This window comes from Acanthochromis polyacanthus, chromosome 18 (genome assembly GCF_021347895.1).
Source record: "Acanthochromis polyacanthus isolate Apoly-LR-REF ecotype Palm Island chromosome 18, KAUST_Apoly_ChrSc, whole genome shotgun sequence".
NCBI lineage: Eukaryota > Metazoa > Chordata > Actinopteri > Pomacentridae > Acanthochromis > Acanthochromis polyacanthus.
In genome coordinates this window covers 7,298,447-7,318,941 of record NC_067130.1, presented here as the reverse complement: position 1 = coordinate 7,318,941, position 20,495 = coordinate 7,298,447, and the positions used below count along the sequence as shown (strand labels likewise).

General features: G+C 39.7%; 2 protein-coding genes across 4 annotated transcripts; both read right to left on the bottom strand.

Annotated features, from left to right (window-relative positions):
* Positions 1-1,719: 1,719 nt before the first annotated feature.
* Positions 1,720-8,818, bottom strand: smtna (smoothelin a). Its single transcript, XM_022203896.2, has 8 exons — positions 7,359-8,818; positions 6,792-6,887; positions 5,801-5,876; positions 5,593-5,718; positions 5,459-5,516; positions 4,210-4,297; positions 3,929-4,080; positions 1,720-3,776 (listed from the first exon to the last, which is right to left on the bottom strand). The coding sequence occupies exons 2-8, from the start codon at positions 6,873-6,875 to the stop codon at positions 3,629-3,631; spliced, it is 732 nt and encodes a 243-aa protein (XP_022059588.1). The 5' UTR covers positions 6,876-6,887; positions 7,359-8,818; the 3' UTR covers positions 1,720-3,628.
* Positions 8,819-8,918: 100 nt separating this feature from the next.
* On the bottom strand, positions 8,919-19,266 carry slc35e4 (solute carrier family 35 member E4). Of its 3 annotated transcripts, none has more exons than XM_022203880.2 (3): positions 19,160-19,266; positions 16,554-17,155; positions 8,919-12,322 (listed from the first exon to the last, which is right to left on the bottom strand). In XM_022203880.2, the coding sequence occupies exons 2-3, from the start codon at positions 17,134-17,136 to the stop codon at positions 11,799-11,801; spliced, it is 1,107 nt and encodes a 368-aa protein (XP_022059572.1). In that variant the 5' UTR covers positions 17,137-17,155; positions 19,160-19,266; the 3' UTR covers positions 8,919-11,798. The 3 variants fall into 3 exon arrangements, with proteins under 3 accessions (XP_022059572.1, XP_022059573.1, XP_022059571.1); XM_022203881.2 differs by lacking the exon at positions 19,160-19,266 and adding an exon at positions 18,927-19,144; XM_022203879.2 differs by lacking the exon at positions 19,160-19,266 and having other exon boundaries at positions 16,554-17,455.
* Positions 19,267-20,495: the final 1,229 nt, after the last annotated feature.

The window sequence follows — 20,495 nt, the reverse complement described above, 5'->3', positions numbered from 1 at the left end:
CTGGGCTTTGACTCGGCCACTCCAGAACATTTACCTGGTTCTTTTTTAACCATTCCTGTGTAGCTTTTGCAGTATGTTTTGGATCATCGTCTTGCTGGAAAATAAATCTTCTCCCAAGACGTAGTTCTCTTGCAGACTGAAAAAGATTGTCCCCCAGGATTTCAGTGTATTTTGCAGCATTCATTCTGCCCTCTATCTTTACAAGCCTTCCAGGTCCAGTTACTGAGAAACATCCCCACAGCATGATGCTGCCACCACCATGCTTCACAGTGGGGATGGTGTGTTTGTGGTGATGTGCAGTGTTTGGTTTTCTGATGGCCAAAAAGCTCAATTTTAGTCTCATCAGACCAAAGAATCTTCTTCCACTTGACCATGGAGTCTTCCACGTGCTTTTTGGCAAACTCTAGTCGAGATCTAATATGACTTTTCTTCAACAGTGGCTTTCTCATTGCCACTCTCCCATAAAGCTTTGACCGGTGAAGAACCCGGGCAGCAGTTGCTACATGCACAGTCTCTCCCATCTCAGCAGCTGAAGCTTGTAACTTCTTCAGAGTAGTTGTAGGGTCTTGGTGGCTTCTCTCACTAGTCTCCTACTTGCACGGTCACTCAGTTTACGAGGGCGGCCTGATCTAGGCAGATTCACAAAAGTGCCATATTCCTTCCATTTCTTGATAATTGATTTCACTGAACTCAGGGGGATGTTCAGTGCCTTGGAAATTTTTTTGTAACCATCCCCTGAATTGTTCTTCTCAATAACCCTTTCCCTGAGTTGCTTAGAGTGTTCTTCTGTCTTCATGGTGTAATGGTAGCCAGGAATACTGATCAACCACTCTCTGGACCCTTCAGACACAATGTTTTACAACTCAATCACTTGAAACACACCCACACCACTCAGGTAATCTTCATTTCACTAATTGTGAGACTATTGGCAACAATCTGATGGACCTCTATTGAATTAGACCATTAAATTAAAAAGGGGGTGAATAATTATGTAAATAATTATTTTTATTTATATAATTTTCTTTCATTAACATTACTTTATAGAAATCTGTTTTCACTTTGATATTAAAGAGTTTTTTCCAATAAATTTTTTGTTAAAAAAGCAAAATTTTATTGACCATGATTGATTTATGAAAGCAATAAAAGGGTAAAACATCAAAGGGGGTGAATACTTATGATAGGCACTGTATTGACCCATATTGCAATGCATGGCCACAAGAGTCTACTTTTCCTCTTCAAAACGACTGTTATTACGACTTGCTGCAGGTTTACATTGTTATTTTGAAAGGATAACGTGATTAATATTGTCTTAGCTCAGCTCCGTTGTAAGGAATGCAAATGATTCTGCGGACAGTAATTCCCTGCATCTAAATGTACATTAGAAAAAGCTCAGACGACTGCAGAGACTATAGATGCTACGGTTTCCACTTTACCTTTCCTATCAGTAAACGCCTCATGCTTTTCAAACTCCATGCTTTCTGTGAGTGTCAAGACAAAATTCACTGGATCATTTTGCAAGATTTTGGGATTCCAAAAATCTACGCAGAATGTGGAACCAAATTCACTAAAAGCACTCCAGGTAAACTGAACTTTATGTCCGTACGGCGTCTCTTCAACCCACACAAATTTAAACCATTCACATTCGTCACCATAGCATCAAACAAATAAAATGTTTAGATATCTACAGGGCCACTTTCAGCCACATAAAGCAAGAATGTGTATGATAAAATGGATATTTATTGAATGGATCTGTAATACTCACACTCTCAGGCCTTCAACAGCATCATCATAAAAGTCGTTCCCAGATTCTCTGCGGCTCTGACTGGGATTAATACAGATGTTAATACAGATGTGTAATCTCAGTGGCATGTTCTGGTGTTCAGCACCAGCTGTCCACTGAGACCACATAGACACCCGTAAGTCCCTGCTAACACACAGACCGATACAGACACTGCACATTAGGCACAGAGGATTTACATTCACCAGCCAGATCCAGCAAATAGATCAAAGGCAGGATATATATTTTTAAAAAAGCTGCACATTATCTTTTTTACATCAGCATGTAGCAATGTAATAGAAAAACATGGAAATCATGGTGCAGTGTAATATTTTATGGGTACGATGAGCTAAAAGTAAAAGATGATGTAATTATGGCAAATGCTATTAGACTAAAGACTAGAATTAACCGTCCTGTAGTCCTGCAGGTCAAACTGACCCGTTTTAAAATTTGAAAATGTGGGAAAAAATATATATTTTCACAGTGAATCTTCTGATGTCCACATTTTCAACATTTTTGGGAAATTTTTGAACATTTTTTGGTGGAAAAAATAAATGTTAAAAATGTTCCTTAAGAACGAATTTCACTGGATTTTGGTTGATTTTTAGTTGAATGTTCTTAAGAAAACATTAGAAGTTTTACTGATATATATGGAGCCACTTTAGATATTTTTACTCATTTTTTGGAAGATTTTGACTCATTTTTTTGGAAAATAGTTACAAGAATTTTTTGCCAAATTTGTGGGATTTTTCTGAATAAAATTTTTAAGGGAAACTTTTAAGGAATTATTAGAATTTTCTTTCTGAAGGTTTTGCAAATTTTCTGAAATTTGAGAGTTTTTTTGCTGAAATTTTGGATTTTTTTTAGACAGGGACACAATTTTTTTGTGCCCATAAATGAGGACAACAGGAGGGTTAAAACATATGTATAAAATACAAAATGATGAACATTCAAGTAAGGACTGATGTTTGATGGTATGGTTTGGTTGACAGCTGGAAGATCACAAAGTATAACCCCTAACTTTTGTGTGAAGATGCATGCTTGGTAGAAAATGATATGTGGAGTATTTAAAACATAATGGTGTAAACTTAAAGCAATATAACTTTTCTTAAGTCAAAGTCTGAACATATCTGGGAATGTTCTCTGTAAAAGATGACCTAAAGACAACCTAATGTCCTCTGTAAAGTGAGATCTAGGGGTGAATAGGATAAGATGACATCATGATCTGACCAGTAGATTTAGAAAAATACAACAGTGTCAAAACTGCCCTATAGGGGTGGAAAAACGACCAGCTCTCACAGCATGAAAGAGGACTCACATCTCAGCATCTCTGTTTTTTCTTGGGGAGTTAATCAATGGCAAGAACTACTCCTGGATTTTTGCTGACAATAAATCCTGCTGCCTCCAAATGCCGACTTCTCTTAAATACTTTTTTTTAAAGATTGTTAACCCTTTGACGCCTGAAATTATTTACAATTAAATAAAAAAACATTTCTGTGTGTTTTTGCTGTCCAGCTGATGCTAAATAAGTGTAGATTGTTAATTTATCCATTACACATAGAACAGCTATACAAAAATAATAACAGATATATAGTAATGAGGTCCCACTCCAACTGGTCCTACCAGAAACCAATGTTTGCAAAAGGTTCCCAGGTACGTACTGAATATGCACAAACCAGCATTGGGGGAAAGGATACGCTGTCTCGGCTGCAGTCTGAATGAAAGTGGTATGTTGCGAATTCGCGACAACAGGCATCAAGGGGTTAACATTTGAACACGGTCAAGCCTTAGACTCTGGCCCATGATTTGTGACTTAGATTACACTTGATCAGTGGCCAATCCTGATGGAGTCTACGGTCTCTTCTTGGTTTTGACCAGGCCTTTCTCCACCAGGCAGCGGTAGAACTCCTGGATGTAGGTGTACACGCACTTCCAGTCGGGTTCTTTCATCCGGACCAAGTCCTCGGGGTCCAGCAGAGCGGGGCAGCCAGCCAGCCTCCTGCAGACGTCAGGGAATAATAGTTTGAGACAAACAATGACAAAGGAAGTAAGCTCTCGTTAAGTGTATGGTCACATTGTTATTCAGCTGAGATTTACTGCCGGAGTTTATTTCAAACAGTCTGCCTCTTCATATAAGGAAAGCGAGCTCACTCTGCGGTGCTGAAAGCCAGCTGGAAGTTTTCCTTGTGCGCGTTGGGGTTGAGGATGGAGTACTCGAACGCATCGGGGAAGAATCGGTGCACCAGGGCACAAAAGGCGATGCCATCTTTCCAACTGGAGGAGAAGTTCTGGATGTCCACGCCCTGGTTCACACCGGAGACCAGTCAGTTCAGAAGAAACAGTTAAAGCAAACTGGACACAAGGGATGGAGCTATGTATAGCTGCACTGGGCCATAACTCACAGATAAAGGAGAGTCGGGGTGTGTATTTACCTCATAAGGCTCTGTTTTGGCCCGGCACCAGTCCAGAAGCATCTGTTTGACATTTTTAGCGTTGGGTGCTGCAGTGGGACTGGCCTTGCTGAGGAGAGGAAGCAAAGACATGCAGTGACTAGACACAAAGTTTAGGTTACATCATCTTTATGCTGCTTCTAGAAACGTTTTTTTTGTTCTTTTTTGGCTGTGACTTTAACCCTTCTGTCGTCCTACGGGTTTTAAAGTTTGAAAATGTAGAGGAAAAAAAATTATTTTTTACAGTGAAACGTTTGATGTCCACATTTTCAACAATTTTGGGAAATTTTTGAACATTTTTTGATTAGAAATAAGACATGTTAAAAAAGATGTCCTGCCTGAAAAAAATCCAGAAATTTAGCAATGAAATTGCCCAAATTTCTGAAAATTTGCAAAACCTTCAGGAAGAAAATTCCAATAATTCCTTAAACGTTGCCCATAAAAGTTTTTTTTTGAATTGCCCAAACTTGGCAAGAAAATTCTTGCAAATATTTTCAAAAAATGAGTAAAAATCTTTTAAAAATTCCTAAAAATATCTAAAGTGATTACATATACATCAGTAAAACTTCTAATATTTTCTTTAAGAACATTCAAGAAAAAAAATCAACAGATTTTTTTTCTTGAATGTTATTAAGAAACACTTTTAACATTTCTTTTTTCCACCAAAAATGTTCAAAGATTTCCCAAAAATCTTTGAACATTTTTGAGGGTTAAGAACATTCACAAAAAAAATCAACCAAAATCCAGCGAAATTCGCTGGATTTTGGTTGATTTCTTTTGTGAATGTTCTTAAAGAAAGCATTAGACATTTAACTAATATATATGTAATCACTTTAGGTATTTTTAGGATATTTTTTGGAAGATTTTTATTCAGTTTTTGAAAATATTTACAAAAATTTTCTTTCCAAAATTTTCTTTCCAAAATTTGGGCGATTTAAAAAAAAAAAAAAAACTTTTAAGGGGAATTTTGAAGTAAATATTGGAATTTTCTTCCTGAAGGTTTTGCAAATTTTCAGAAATTTGGGCGATTTCTTTGCTAACTTTTTGGATTTTTTTCAGACAAGGAAACAATATTTTTTGATGCCTGTAAATGAATACAACAGGAGGGTTAAAAAACTGAGCTGCATACCAACATAATGCTTATAAATAGGTCATTAAGAAACTAATGACGCAGGAATGTCTGGGATTACTTCAAACATACAAAACTGACCACACTGCATCTCCACCTCACCTGCCTGCTGTCCTGTTGAAGGAGCTGGAGGCTGAAGGAGAGGGCTGGCCTGCTGCTTCTAAGAAGATGAAGAAAGTGTTGAAATACAATATAGAAACAGAAAGCAGGAGCATCAGAGACTGAATCAGACTCACTGTTTGCTGCCGGCTGCTGGTTCATGGATGCTCTGCCGACGCTAACGGCTCCTGGTGCTCCTCCTTTGCTCAGACCCTGCTGCTTTAAGTCCTGCTGCCTCGACCCTCGCTCCTGCTCTCGTTTATCTGACGACAGAAAAGCATCAATGACGATATTGCCGTTTTGTTTTTATGTCACACAGCTCTACGAGTTTCCATGTGATTTTACCTCTCTTTTTTTTGAGCAGGTCCCTTAACGCAGCACGAATCAGGCGCCTCTCTTCAAAGTCTGTTGCTTTGTCAAGCTAAATTTAAAAAAAATAAAGGTAACAGAGAGGTTACAAGGACAAACTGTGGACTTTTATCTCCTTTTCAAACTTACGGCAGCAACCCTCTAAACAGGAACGCATTTTGATGAACATGATTTTCTTTTTTTATTCATCTTTATTCCTCCTATACACTAAATAACATGTGCAATATCTACTCTGACATTTATTTATGCGGAGCACTTTTAATAATGTGCATTTATTTAATTTTTATCATTTATATTTGGACATATCTTCTTTTTGTTTTTACAACACTGACTGTGAGAAACAAAGAATTCCAAAGCTCTTGTACTGTAACGCACTTGTGCAAACGGCAATAAATTCGGCTCTATTTTACTCTCTAAAAATATTTGTTGGGTGATTTTGTCAAACATAGAAAAACTGATGATGTTTCAACAATACCAAATAAACACGAATCCTAAAATGCTACAGGTCAAATACTTACTGAGTCAAGTGGTGAAACTGGTCCAAAAGAAAGAGCCAGTGGGAAAAATAAAATTACAACTAGGTGCGTCTCATAAATTTAAAATTTTTGCAGCAAAATAAATTGCAATAATCCAGCCCAGAGTCTGTGGTGTTGGGATATGTTGACTTTGTAGAAATTCAGTGAGGAATTGGTACAATTGGACAGTTTCAAATGGATTTTGCAAGTTTCCAACTGTGAGTAGGAGGAAATTGTGCACTGGCTAAACATTTTTAAACGTTTGAAATCCCTGTTAATTCAGAAAAATAGTAATTCTTTCCAAATATGAAATTCTGTCAGACAGGAAAATGTAAAAGCTTCTTTGCAAAGTGGCAAACCTTTAGCTCCCTCTGTGCTGTTTGTGTGATGTGTGATGAGGAGACTTTGGTCAGATTTTTACAGAACAGAAACACACAGTGCGGCCGACTCACCATCGTATTGAGAATTTCTTCATCATCTATAGCTGCCAGTTCTTCGCTGGTCAACGACGCTCCACCTTCACTTTTTGACTCCATGTCGATTAAATCCTGACACAAAACAGCACATTTTTTGAGAACATCTTGAAGAACAAATACACAACTGAGGAGAGGCGGATTAAAAGTTCATCATCGACATAGAGGCAAAAATGTCTGAATTATTTGTGACTGTTTACCCCAAACAATACACAAACAGCGCAGGAAGCACATCTGTTCTGCTTGTTCAGTAACTCAAACAGAAACCGCTGTGTGACTCTTAAGAGACACAAACTGAGCAGAGAAATGTTTGTCCTGCCCAAGTGCTCCTCGGTGTATCTCAGCAACTGCAGCACAGACGGGACAAAAACACGTACAAATATAGTAATGTAGCGGAACGAGACCATTGCTAGAAGAATCTGATAACAGCGTGAAACTATGTGCCGAGAAACCGTGGAAATATCTTGAGCCTGATGGCAGATGAAAGGAAGTAACACATGTGAGTAATGGAAGGTCTGACGGCTGCTGAGGTGTAGTTTGACTCACCTGCTCTCAGGATGCAGACTGATGTGTTTGGTGGTTCTCTTTTCTTCTTCTTCTCTTCTTGATCCTCCTTGGAAGTGGTCTGGAAGCTGCTGAGAGCTGAGCCTGACATCACACCTCACACCGCTGTGCTTCCAGAGGACACATGTTTGGAGAGAGACTGGAGTTTGCTTACATGAACCACCCAAAAAGGGATGGAGGAGGAGGAGAAGGGAGAACCACGTCAGGTCTCGGTTCCATCCATCTCTGTCACCTTCAAGCCGTCTCTCCTCCTCTTTGTTGCTGGATGATGTCATGTGAAAATTTATTGGGCATATCCTCACATAAACTTCTGGAATCCCAACTCTCCCGTGGTTACGTCTTTATTTAGCGAGCGCTCCGGATAAATCGTTTTAGGTGGGGGATAAAGGGTTAACCAGAGGCAAAAAAAGTGAGCAAGCACTGCCTTATTGAGGCAAAAAAGCCGACCGGAGAACTGTGTTTACAGAAGTAAAAGGATCTCTGTAAGGGAGGACGCAGCACTCAGCACACTCAGACAGACATAAACACACATCTGGAAGAACACCGAACACACAAAACACCTTCAGCTTCAGCGGGAGTTACTTAGCTTTTTAAAGAGAAGGAGCTTCCACACTTCAATCTAATGAATTAGAAAACAGACAAATTGCTCCATCCAGTGGTGAAAATGTAAAATGACGTTATAATAACTTAATGAGGACAAGCTATGGGATTCAGTCATTGCATTTTAAAAGACTACAAGGGCCTGGGGAACTGTTTTAAAGCACTTTCCACAGTTTTATAGACTCAAAATTTACAGAGGGAAATTCAAGAAATATATTTTATACACACTAATTAAGCCTCCAGCTTCTTTAAAATCTCTTCTTAAACATTTTCTTTTCATGAAAGGAAAGAAATCCTTGACATTAGGGATGTCCGATATTGGCTTTTTTGTCAAAAACCGATATGCCGATATTGTTCAACCCTCAATTTCCAATTCCGATATTAACCTATATATGCGGGCTATTTAACTAATTTTAGATGCAGACACATTGTTAGTTGCTTCATGAAATCCAATCATTATTTTATCGGTTGTCATGATAGACAAAAAAACGATAACGATATTGACGGATATTACATTTTTATGCCAATATCGGGCCAATATTATCGGACATCCCTACATGAAATCTGTTTTTTTTAATACTCTTTTACTCCTATTTATTTGATCTTATTCATTTGGCTGTTTTTATTTCCTCTGTGCTCATTCTCTTTGGCTTAATTCTTCCGTTATTTGCGATTTCCTGGTTAAAAACTGTTGAATCTGTAAGGAAAGTGTTATCTAAATAAACTTTATAATCATTACCGAGGGGCTTCATGTGTTCATATTAAATTATCTTTTAACAATTCCGTCTCCCTAAGGTTGCATTTTGCTCCAAGATTACTCAAAGAAGGTTCACTGAAGCATGAAATTATCTCCTTAAACCACAGTTTGTTCCAGAGCAGAGACATAGAATTGAATTTAAAGTAAAAATGCAGGAGGTGTCAAGAACAACATGGATTCCTTAATGAGGTGCTTGGTTTTCGTTAGTTTATTACACCAGTTCAATGATTTGTTTTCAAGCAATCATGTGTGTATGAATCTTCGTCCCTAAACAGAAGCACCTGCGACATTCAGAGTATTAACCAATAAGATCCAACCACCCCGTCTCATCTACAGTAAGTCCAAATAAGGCATGAGGCAAACGTTTTCATTCTGGAACCAGTAGAGTTTAAACCAGCCATATACAGTATGACTATAAAATACATAAATATATTAAAATAACTATTTACAACCGACTAGCTTTGCCAACAATCAAAACCAGTATGTACACAGGAACCTTTGAAGGCAGCGTCTTCGTACCTTGTCAGTGCAACAGTAGCTTCTTTCTGGACTCGTAATCCACTCAACATGATTTCCATGAGAACAAGCAGCCAAACAATCAATTAACTGAGATTAGAAAACTGAAAAAAAAAAAAAACAGCTGCTGAGGGACTCCTGATCATCAACATGACAATACATATCACAAGTTTGTTTTTAACGTGTTAAAATCTGTGGTTTTGTTGTTGGAGAGCTGCTTGATCTCAGCCAACAATCGATGAACACAAGTCCTACTTAACAGTTGAGGTATTCAATTAATGGGAAACTACATGTAACTGAGGCTAATTTAAAACACAAAATCAAACACATTAAACTGCAGAAACGGTACCGTTATCTTTCTTGCACTGTGGGATTTTTGAAAAGCATCCTTGATACACTGATCAGCCACAACATTAAACCACTGACAGCTAAAGAACACTGATCATACTGCTAAATGCCACGTTCTGCTAGGAAGCTTTGCGTTATGGTGTCTATGAGGGCGTTACTTTGGATGTGTATCACCCATTTTAGAAGTTTCAATTCTGTTTTGATGTGTTGACACACTATGACCTACATAACATTCAGCATGTGGTTTTAATGTTGTTGCTCATCAAAGTATATAAAGACACACATATATATATATGTATAAAACGCTCAATATGATATGAAGCTCAGGACCGAGTTATGTCATGAATGGCACCCTTGAAATGTAACTGCGTGGCACATCAAAACAAAAAATTATTAAATTCTTACAGCAAAATACGCTGAAATCAAGGTGGATTTTTGATGCATGGCTTTGCGTCGTCTTGTGAGACCTCAAACTATACAGTGGTGGAAAAAAGTTAGAGAAATATTGCATTAAGAGTCACTCTTAGGTCTTCAAGTGCAATGTCTTTGAGTACAATCACAGCCACAATATGCAACAAATCCTAAAAGAAGGCCATTAGACACTTAAAAGGATTGGTTCCATAAAAATAAGAAATTCAATTTAGTTTTTCTTGTAAACAATAAAACAAAAAATACATATAATTTGTATTTGTTTGTGTCTGTCTCATACTGCCACACCTTTTGAGACACAAATATTTTTCCACAAATATTTCATGCTAATATTTGAGTACAATCTTAGGGGTGTCCAGAAACTTTTTTCCGCCACTGTGCGTGAACAATGACTGACCTAACCAGTATAACAACACATATAAGCTTCAAAGTAAACATTTGGCATACCGTACATGTAGGAGGGTGTGTAGCTGACATCCTGGGATTTCAGAAGCAGCAGCATGCAGTCTTCTACCTTGTTTTGTTTTTTTTTCTCTCAGGAGAGACTAGTGCTGCCTAATATTACACGTACGACCGGAATCCGCAGCATTAAATGCCAGTGATTAAGGCCCTTAAAATAAATATTTTCTTCCACATAAATATCAAAAAGGGAAATAAAATATGTGTCGTCACAAAACAAAATCAAGTCAGTAAATGCTTTTGTTGAATACTGTAAGAGCAAACACAACAATGTCCAGCAGAAGTGAGTTTTTTTTCAAGACCAACTTTTTAAAAGCAACACATTAAACCCGACAGATGAGATTTAGATTTAAGAAGCGAGCGTAAAGGACAGCCCGAGCTTTCTTTTTCCTCATCTCCCCCGCAGGGAAAAGACAGCTAAAGTTGATTGACACTCCTTAGAGGAATCGTGAACCTAATTATCAAGGAGCGCGCTGCTGCAAAGGATGGAAATAATTGGACTTATCCTACAGAGACCGTCTTTCCAGGTTGATACAGGGGCAAAATCTAGGCCTGAAGTAGGAAGCCACACCGCAGCTCATAAGGGAGGGAAAAAACAGAAAAAACAAAGACAGACCTCTTATTAAAAATGTGCTTCAGTGGAGGAAAAGAGGCGTCTCATTGTACAGAAAAGTTGGCTTTGTCTGTAACTTCGAGCTTATTTAACAAGCTTTCTAGTTTACGTACCAAAAAGAAGAAAGCTGCCGAAAAACCCCAGTCCCTTACCGTGAAAGGGCCGGGTGCATATCAGTACCATAAATATAGATTTTTAATACAAATTGTGCCCGTTTAGATTCGAGGCGGGGTGTTTTCTAAGCCCTGCCTCCCCTCAATGTCACATGAGGCAGACAATATCCACAACAGCCACCCAAAAATATCGATTAGAGCCCTCTGGAAATGAGAACGTTTTCACAGTGGATTAGTATGAGTGACAGTGTGAATACCTGATGAGGTATCAAACAGTTCAGTGTGCTCGTGCATGCATATACCGCTATAGGCTAAATAGGAGTGATTTACAGACGAAAGGAGAGAATTCAACCGTCACTGTGGAAAATAAAGGCAACCCTTTCCTCTCTGCAGACCCCAGTTCTGTGTGACCAGAGGAGAAATCAATTGGCACAGTGAGGAATTTAAAAAAATAACTAAAAAAAGATCTCTTACTCCATTACGAAGTCTCACTCCTGATGACCGCTCAACGACACAAAAGGTAGAGAAAACACATTGCAATGCAGAAAGGTTTCTTTTTCTTTTATTCTCTCCTTCATCCTTTCAGTTCAGTCCACTTTGTCTTCCCGTTTTCCATCCGCTCTCTGTTGTTGAAATGTTTTTTCAGCCGCGGTCGAGTCCTCTTCCACTGTAGTGTGAAACCCCGCCGGTTCGGACCCTTTTGCTTTGGCCCTGCGAGCGTCCAGGTAGCCGACGATGAATTCGGAGTTCTGATAGATGAGCATGCCGGACAACGTGAGCACGGCGCCGGCGCAGCTCAGGGCCGACAGCTCGCTCCCAAACAGCAGCTGAGACAACAGCAGGTTCCCCACCACGCTCAGGTTGCCGAGGATATGCAGAGTGACGGCCGAGGTGAGCGTGATGACGCAGCAGCTGGCCAGGTTGTACATGACCGAGCCCAGGCAGCTGAGCAGGATGAACCCCCACAGGTGGCGGTCGTAGTGCAGCGGCGACTCCAGCACGGCCCAGTTTTCTAAGGCCAGAGCGGCCACGGCCAAGATGCAGAAGCTAGGAATGGACATCAGGTAGAGCAAGAAGACCGAGTTGATCTTCTCCTCCTGCAGCAAAATGCCTGAGTGAACAAATAAACGTATGTGGCGGTTACAAACAGCACACACGCTATGAAAATCAACCTTTAACCCTCCTCTTGTCCTGCAGGTCCAAACTGACCCGTTTTAAAGTCTGATAACGTGGGAAAAAGTTTATTTTCACAGTGACACTTCTGATGTCCACATTTCCAACATTTTTGGGAAAACTTTGAACATTTTTTAGAGGAAAAAAAGAAATGTCAAAAATTTTTCTTAAGAACATTCACACAAAAAAAATCAACCAAAATCCAGCGAATTTCGCTGGATTTTGGTTGATTTTTTGTGTGAATGTTCTTAAAGAAAATACTAGAAGTTTTACTGATATATATGTAATCACTTCAGATATTTTTAGGATTTTTTTGGAAGACTTTTACTCATTTTTTGAAAATATTTCCAAGAATTTTCTTGCCAAATTTGGGGATTTTAATAATACTAATAAAACTTTTCAGGGAAACTTTTAAGGAATTATTGGAACTTTCTTCCAGAAAGTTTTGCAAATTTTCAGAAATTTGGGGAATTTTTGGGATTTTTTTCAGACAAGGAAACAATATTTTTTGGTGCCCATAAATGAGGACAACGGGAGGGTAAAACTAAGGATATGATGGGAGTGATCGGAGCTAGATAGGAGCAGCAGGAGACAGGTGAACAGAATAACACTGATCCTATTGTTAAATGCAATGTTCTGCTGTTCTGACGGCACAAAGGTGAGGAATTCAACATTTAAGAGGTGGATTTAATGATTGGTGTATATGCAAATTCTCAATAAGATACGCAGTGTTGAAACAGTCTAAAAAACGTGCAGTTTTTGTTTACTCTAAGACCACAGTCTGGCACTACAGTTCAGTGGTTTGGTGAGGACATAATTAAAACAAACCACCGTGCCCGACGGTGTAAAAGATATTTGAAAAAGTGTTTTGACCACACAAAGAGAGGAACTGTTGGACAGAAGTAAACGCTCTCCTCCGCTATCTGTTCAGGGCTACGTTTTGTATAAAACCGATGGTGAAAATACATCATGACAACAGAACTCTACATGCAGCAAATGTCTGTTCAGAATCCCCTTTATTACTGTTTGAAAATGTGCTACTTATTTTGTCTGGTCTGTTCTGTGTTTATGCCCGTTTGTGAGACTTTGTGTTGTTTTTTTGTATATTTTTCACTCAGTCCTGCTCTCACTTGACTTGATGTGTGTTTTATAAGCTTTAATTGTACGTGTTTCTGCTTTACAGTGAAAAGCAATAGCAAAAGAAAAGGAAAAAGAGCAACAGCAAAGAGAGGGGGAGTCATGAGCAGGACTCACAGTGTGACAAGCACATGGTTATGTAGGTTATCCTTCTGATTCAGGAAAATGTCTGAGTATAATGTAACCTCTCTGCTTTTCATACCTTAAGAGACTAGAAACATGGAGGACTTCAGTGGACTGTTTACTCCACATAACAGCAGGCATCTGTGTTTTTATAGCTAAAACAACCAGGACAGACTCTGATATCAGGAAAATGACATGGAACTATGCAAAACTCCTTTCTGTAAAGTCTGTTTCATATGCCTTGATGTCCGCAGGCAGCAAAATACATCATATTACTGGTTCACACACTGTAAACACTTCATACTGTGTTTACTGATGTTCAAACCTGTGAAAACTGAGACTTTGACTCAGCACGACCCATCAAAGTGTGAAAAACATAAACTTATAAGGGGAACTGTTACAACAACAACAAGTGAGAGGATTAAAATAGCTTCTTGGAACCTGAGACAACATCTCAGGATGGACATAAAGTTTTAGCCGAGATTAAAAATAAAAGTCATGAGCAGCAGCAGGTTCCATCTGCTGGACCTTGTTTACACATTCAGATCCAAACGCAAAGCAGGACTTAGATTCTACACATCTTACATACTTATTTACCCGTATTTAACAGAGGAAACCAGCATATTTCTGAACATATTTGCAGTCTTATGCAGTTTGTGACTGAATGGATTAAAAGTGGTGACCCTGGTAGTCACAAGTTTGCCCCTGTAACAGTGTGTGAACCTCTGCTCCTCCAGGAACAAAGTATGCAGCATTACATTCCTCTGAGTGCACTGAAATATCCAGTTTTGTGTTATGTAACGAATTAAAGACGGGGCCTCTATATATTTTTAGAAACTCACTACTTTCTCTTCACTTCTCTGACGGCTACAATGTTATGGAGACTAATGACATTAGCTAATTGGCCGCACACAAACACTCACAATCGGTTTTCAGAAACAAGCTCTAAGTAATTTACGCAACTGATGCTTCACAGAAAGCACAGAACATTAGGTAAACGAGTGTGACGGATAAAAGAAGTTAGTTCACATGAGCTCAATTTCTCCTTATCGGGACACACCGACTGAAACTGTGGCCAGATGTTGAACCTCAAAATGTTTGTTTACGTTGCTTTTTCTTTTCTTTATTTGTTTAGACAAGACAGCGGAAAATTGACCCGTTTCAAAGTTTGAAAATGTGGAAGAAAAAAAATTTTCACAGTAAAACTTCTGATGTCCACATTTTCAACATTTTCAGGAAATCTTTGAGCATTGTTTGGCAGAAAAAAAGAAATGTTAAAAACATTTCTTATTTGTGGACTCTTTTTGCTGAATTTTTTGATTTTTTACAGACAAGGAAACAATGTTTTTTGGTGGCCATAAATGAGGACAACAGGAGGGTTAATGAACATACAATCACATAATAGTTTAGAAAAGGTTGCAGTTAGGGCTGGGTGATAAATCGCATTAATTCGCCTTTTTAAAACCTGACGATTTGAAAATTTGCCAAATCGTAAAATCGAGGTGAGCTTAAATATATAACAATACAGATTCTTATTCTGCCTTTCACGACTTGTGCACTGGCGTTTTCTTCCGCCTCTCATCTCCTTCCGCCAAAACACTCACACCCCCGTCATGGCGGACAGAACGGCAGACAAAGAGTTGGTCGCGACAAAAGGGCCTCATGTTACATCGATTATATGGAAGTGGTTCGGCTTTGACAAGACTGACACAGAGCAAACTACAGTCATGTGCAAGGCTTGCAAAAGTACTGTGAAAACGAGGAGTAGCAGCACAACTAACCTCTTTCAGCACTTCCGGCAGAGGCATCCTAAAGAATGGGAAAAGTGCCTGCAGCTACAGGAGTGCGGCATGGCTAGCACTAGCCATAGCAAACAGACCGCAAAGAAACAACAAAAATCGATTAAAATCGTAATCGTCCAAGATGACTGAAAAAAAAACCCAATAATAATAATCGAGATTTTATTTTTTGGCCATATCGCCCAGCCCTAGTTGCAGTTAATATGTCAGACTTGGCGCGAGGCTAATTTCCATCCGTTGTTTCAAACATAAAAGGAAAACAAACCGGGTTACAGACGTGTAAAAAACAATATAGTAAAACAAAGACAACGACAAGTAATACTGACAGTATTAAACCTACCCTAAAATGCCACTATTTTAGAAAAGTGCTTTCTAGGCATAGCCTGTCATAAAGTGCATATAGTTTAAAAGATTGTCTTTAAAATGCCTGAATTCCTCAATGTTCACACCTTTGATTGTCAATCAGCCATGTCTTATACTGTCGACTGCTATCTGGATAATCCATACAGAAATATTACTGCTCTCTTGTGAGTTTTGGATGCATATTTTTAAAAAAACACAATAAAACAATTTTTTTTTAAATGACTACAAACAAGACTGTTACATTTCTTGGGACTTTTAACTTTATTTTGAAAACAAAGAATCTATCATTAGAGTGAAGTCACTTCATTCCACTCACCTCCTAACTTTGTTTTGGAATGTTCTGAAAGCAGCTTGTTCAGAAAACAGAAACACGGAATGCAAATCTTCAAAACTAAGATAACGAATGTGATATTCATGCACTTTTAACAGCTAGTTCGACCTGTCTAAACTTTTCAGTCGAACATAAACAGTCAGACAGGACAGATCATCCTGTCTCCAGACGTGCCACTCACAGATGTACGCTGATGTTTGTGTTTTGTTCCCTAAGCAACCAGGAAAATATGCCGTTGTGCCATCCGACCTTAATGTGAGGGTGTGTTTCTGGACTGAGGAGTGACTCATTAAATCGCTAAAAAGTTCCAGGACCACAGGATGCTGCGGTGTCGGTGTAAAAAGCCCTAAAATAGTCCCTTATGTCAGAGGAGTTAGCTCACAGATTCTTTAGGAACAAAAAAATGCAATACTCACTCTGCTGAATGGACTTGACGCCCCTCAACATGGTGGCGGCGAACACAAAGAAGCAGCCGGTCTGGTCGAACTGGACCTCTCCCATGATGCTGAAGGACGCCCCCAGGCAGATGGGCATCATGGCCGTGTACTTGAGGATGTGATGCTGCTTGCCCAGGATCAGCGTGGAGATGGCCAGAGTGAAGAGCGGTGTGGTAGTGTAGATCATTTGTGCAAAGGACAGCTGGACATAGTTCAGACCCATGTTCCCGAAGGCGATGCTGGCGCAGAAGGTCAGGCTCAACAGGAAGACCCTAAACTTGGTGCTGGGGGTCAGGTCCTGCTCTCTGTGGCGGATCACCTGCAGCTTGATTAGCCCGTAGTCCACCACGATGGCTGTCAGCATGTGAAGCGCCGACAGCAGCAGAGGGTACCTGAAGTTGTAAACGGCGAATATCCATTTGTTGAGGCTGGAGATGGTGGTTCCGGTCACCAGCCACACAATGACGGCTGACAGCAGATGGAGCATCTCTGCGGGTGGCCTCCTCCTGCCGCTCTGCTGCAGAGTCGCCTCGCATTTAGAGAAGCCATCGGCGCTGATCATGTTCGTATCATTGTTCTCTCTGGAAGGGAAACACATGTTGAGTCCGAGCGTCTCATCTCCGACTGAAATGTGGGACCGATTTGGAAAGTTTCACGTCGATAAATGGCGAAAAATAACCTCCGACGCAGCTGTGTGCGAGGCTTTGTTGTCCGGTAAAGCTGCGGGATTTTTTTTCAGCACCGCCTATAGCCACGTGTTTCTATTTTGCATGACGGCCTGGTTGTGTAACCTGCGTTGGCAAAATGACATCTGCTTCGGCAGGAAGACAGGCGGAGGCGGAGGAGGAGGAGGAGGAGAGCTGCTCGGGGAGGAGTTCAGTAAAGTTGGAAAGATATTACCAGATTCGGACTTCCGTCATCGATAGATACACTTTTTCAAAACATAAACGATGTCTCTTTCGCATCGTTGTAAGGTAGACAATGTGCCACAAGTCCAGTTTTATCAAAAGTAGCTGCAGAAATAACATTGGAGTCTATGCGCAGCCGGCTGTGCGACGAGAGGACAGGGACCGTCTGCAAATTATGAAACCGATGCAACAGCGAAGAGAGATGCAAATATTCTATAACTTCACTCTTATGTACTGTAGTGTCACCAGAAACACTGCAGCCATGAACTGGCTCCTGTTGATCACACCACAACACTTGGTTTAATATATATACATATAAAAAACGTCATAATTGTAAGAAATTTTTATTAGTAATAAAATTCAATAATTTCACTCTTTTGCACTAAGAGTGAAGTTCCTAAATTGTATTACGTAAAAAATATTTTGTACTTATATGTTTTATATTACAATTCTTGATTTGATATGAAATAATTTTAATTAATTTTTACTAGTAACAAAACTCAATAACTTCACTCTTAGATGGTACAAAAGAGTGAAGTAATTGACTGTAGTACTAACAAAAATAACTTAAAATTATGAAAAAAAATACTTAAATGTTTTACACAACAACTCTTGGATTGATAAAAAAACAATAACATTAATTTTAAATAATTTTTATTATCAAAACAAGTGTCTCAGGTTGAAGTTATTGAAATCAAAATTTAGATTTTAAATCAGACTGAGTGTTGTAGTATGACCAGCAGGAACCAATTCATGGCTGCAGTGATTTTGGTGACACTACAGTACACAAGAGTGAAGTTATTGAATATTTGCATCTCTCTTCGCTCATGCAGCGGTTTTGCTATTTGCAGACGGTCCCTGCCCACTCGTCGCACAGTCGGCTGCTCATAGACTCCAATGTTATTTCTGCAGCTACTTTTGACAAAAACTGGGCTTGTAGTACATTGTCTACCTTACAACGATGGGAAAGAGGCATCGTTTATGTTTTGACAACGTATATCTATTGAGTTATTGATGCCGGAAGTCCGAATCTGTGAAAATCTTTCCAACTTTACTGAACTCCGAGAGGATTGGTTCTGATCCGGACAGGCGGTGACGAATCAGCGTGATGCACCAAAAACCGTTGTAAACATCACGGCAACGTAAGGTACTGGATGTCCCGGGAACTATAATGCAGCCCACATGAGTTATGTTTTTTTTTCTCCCTACATGCTGGCTTTAAATAGCAGCTAACTTCACTGCCAAGGGGGGAGATCTTGTGATTTATTTTCTCAGTACCGGAGCACAGGGAAACCCAAACACCGACCCGCCTGTTACACCGCAGACCGTGTTAGCTTAGCGGGACCGCGGCTACAGTTACCGTTTCATTCACGGCGCGGTTCGGTGAAACAAAAGCAGAACAGTGCTGTGTGTGTGACAAAAATAAATAACACAATGAACTGACCTCTACTGTGGACTGTCACTCGACACCAGTCGGTTAAATGTCTTTCTGCTCCGTGCTAACGTTAGCTAACAACTCCCATTACTGGATACAGTGAGGAGGCAACGGCTGTTAGCTAACGGTCGGTTGTTAGCTAAAAACAAGACGGCTCCTCTTTTTGTCCCGCTGTGAGAAACTAATATTCAATTCACCCTAATGAAATTGTTTAATCATATTTCAAGCGTCTTTGTTTTTACCTTGTCCTCGGAGCACTGGCAGCATCCCCACAAACCAGTCGGTCATCGCGCTGTCAGCCAAGCCGAGGAAGACGCATCTCGGTGTCATTGGACGGTTCGCTTAAAGGGAAATGCCGCTCATTTAAGCCGATGCTTTATTTCAATGTCAGGTGCACCTTGAACGCATCATCTCCTCTGCACTAACGTCTGAAGTGCTAGGGTGGGTTTGAAATTACACATGAGGAGAGAAGCACAACAAATACAGATGTTTTCCCACAGGTACAACGTATACTACAATCCAGTATTTAGCATATGGGTCAACATACATTTGCGGGACTTTTTATAACATAGTTGGCATTTTTGCTGTTTTCAGGCCTAAAATCAACATAGCCGCCTATAACCAAACACCACATGGCATTTTTACAGAAAGATTCTTCTAAATATTCTATATACAATTCAGTAAAATTGAAATTGAAAGTTATTTATAAAGATATTGTAGTAAACCTGTTGATGTGATAAATCCACACTTGACTCACACCCTACTTTATATCCTCCAGTGGAGTTCTAGAGACTTTAAAAATCACTGCCAATGTAAACTGATGCATATGTTCAAATGTTTCATAACTCGTAGTGATAGGGTGACCATACGTCCTCTTTTGCCCGGACATGTCCTCTTTTGAGAGGCTGTCCGGCCTGTCCGGCCGGCGTTTATAAAGTCCTTCAAATGTCCGGGTTTTTGATCTTGCCTAGCTTGATCATGGTAGTGTCTACAGATACGGACCCGTACCCGTTGCCCGTGGCCTACGGATACGGCACTTTCCCTTATCATAAATATTAATGAGCCGAACATAAATATTAATGAGCCGGCTGATGAACGCGCTTCGTGATTGGCTGGTAATCCGACGGACATAAATATTAATGAGCCGGTTACCATTCACGTTGAATGGTTCTTTTGGAAACACGCTCTGAGAGGCGGAGTTTGAGCCGAACCCCGAAACGCTCCACACTCACTCACTCCTCGCAGGCTGACAGGCAGGTAGGCACACTGCGAGAGAACACTCGAACCGAAAGAAAATGCCGAAACGCAAATGTAATTTCACTGATGAAATGCGAAAAAAGTACCCCTGTTTTCGTCCGGGTCGTGTCAAATGGGAGGCAGAATGTACAGTCTGCAAAGCTGGGACTTATGTCTCTGTAGCTAATAAGAAAAGGAAAAAGAAGGAAAAAAAGGACTGTTAACTTGAGGCATTATTTCTATATTTTTTTCATTTGCCATTAGACATTATTTTGAAGAATGGGCTAACTGAACATTGAAGAATAGGCTACCTCTCTTTTTTCTTTTTGTTTAATATTTTGA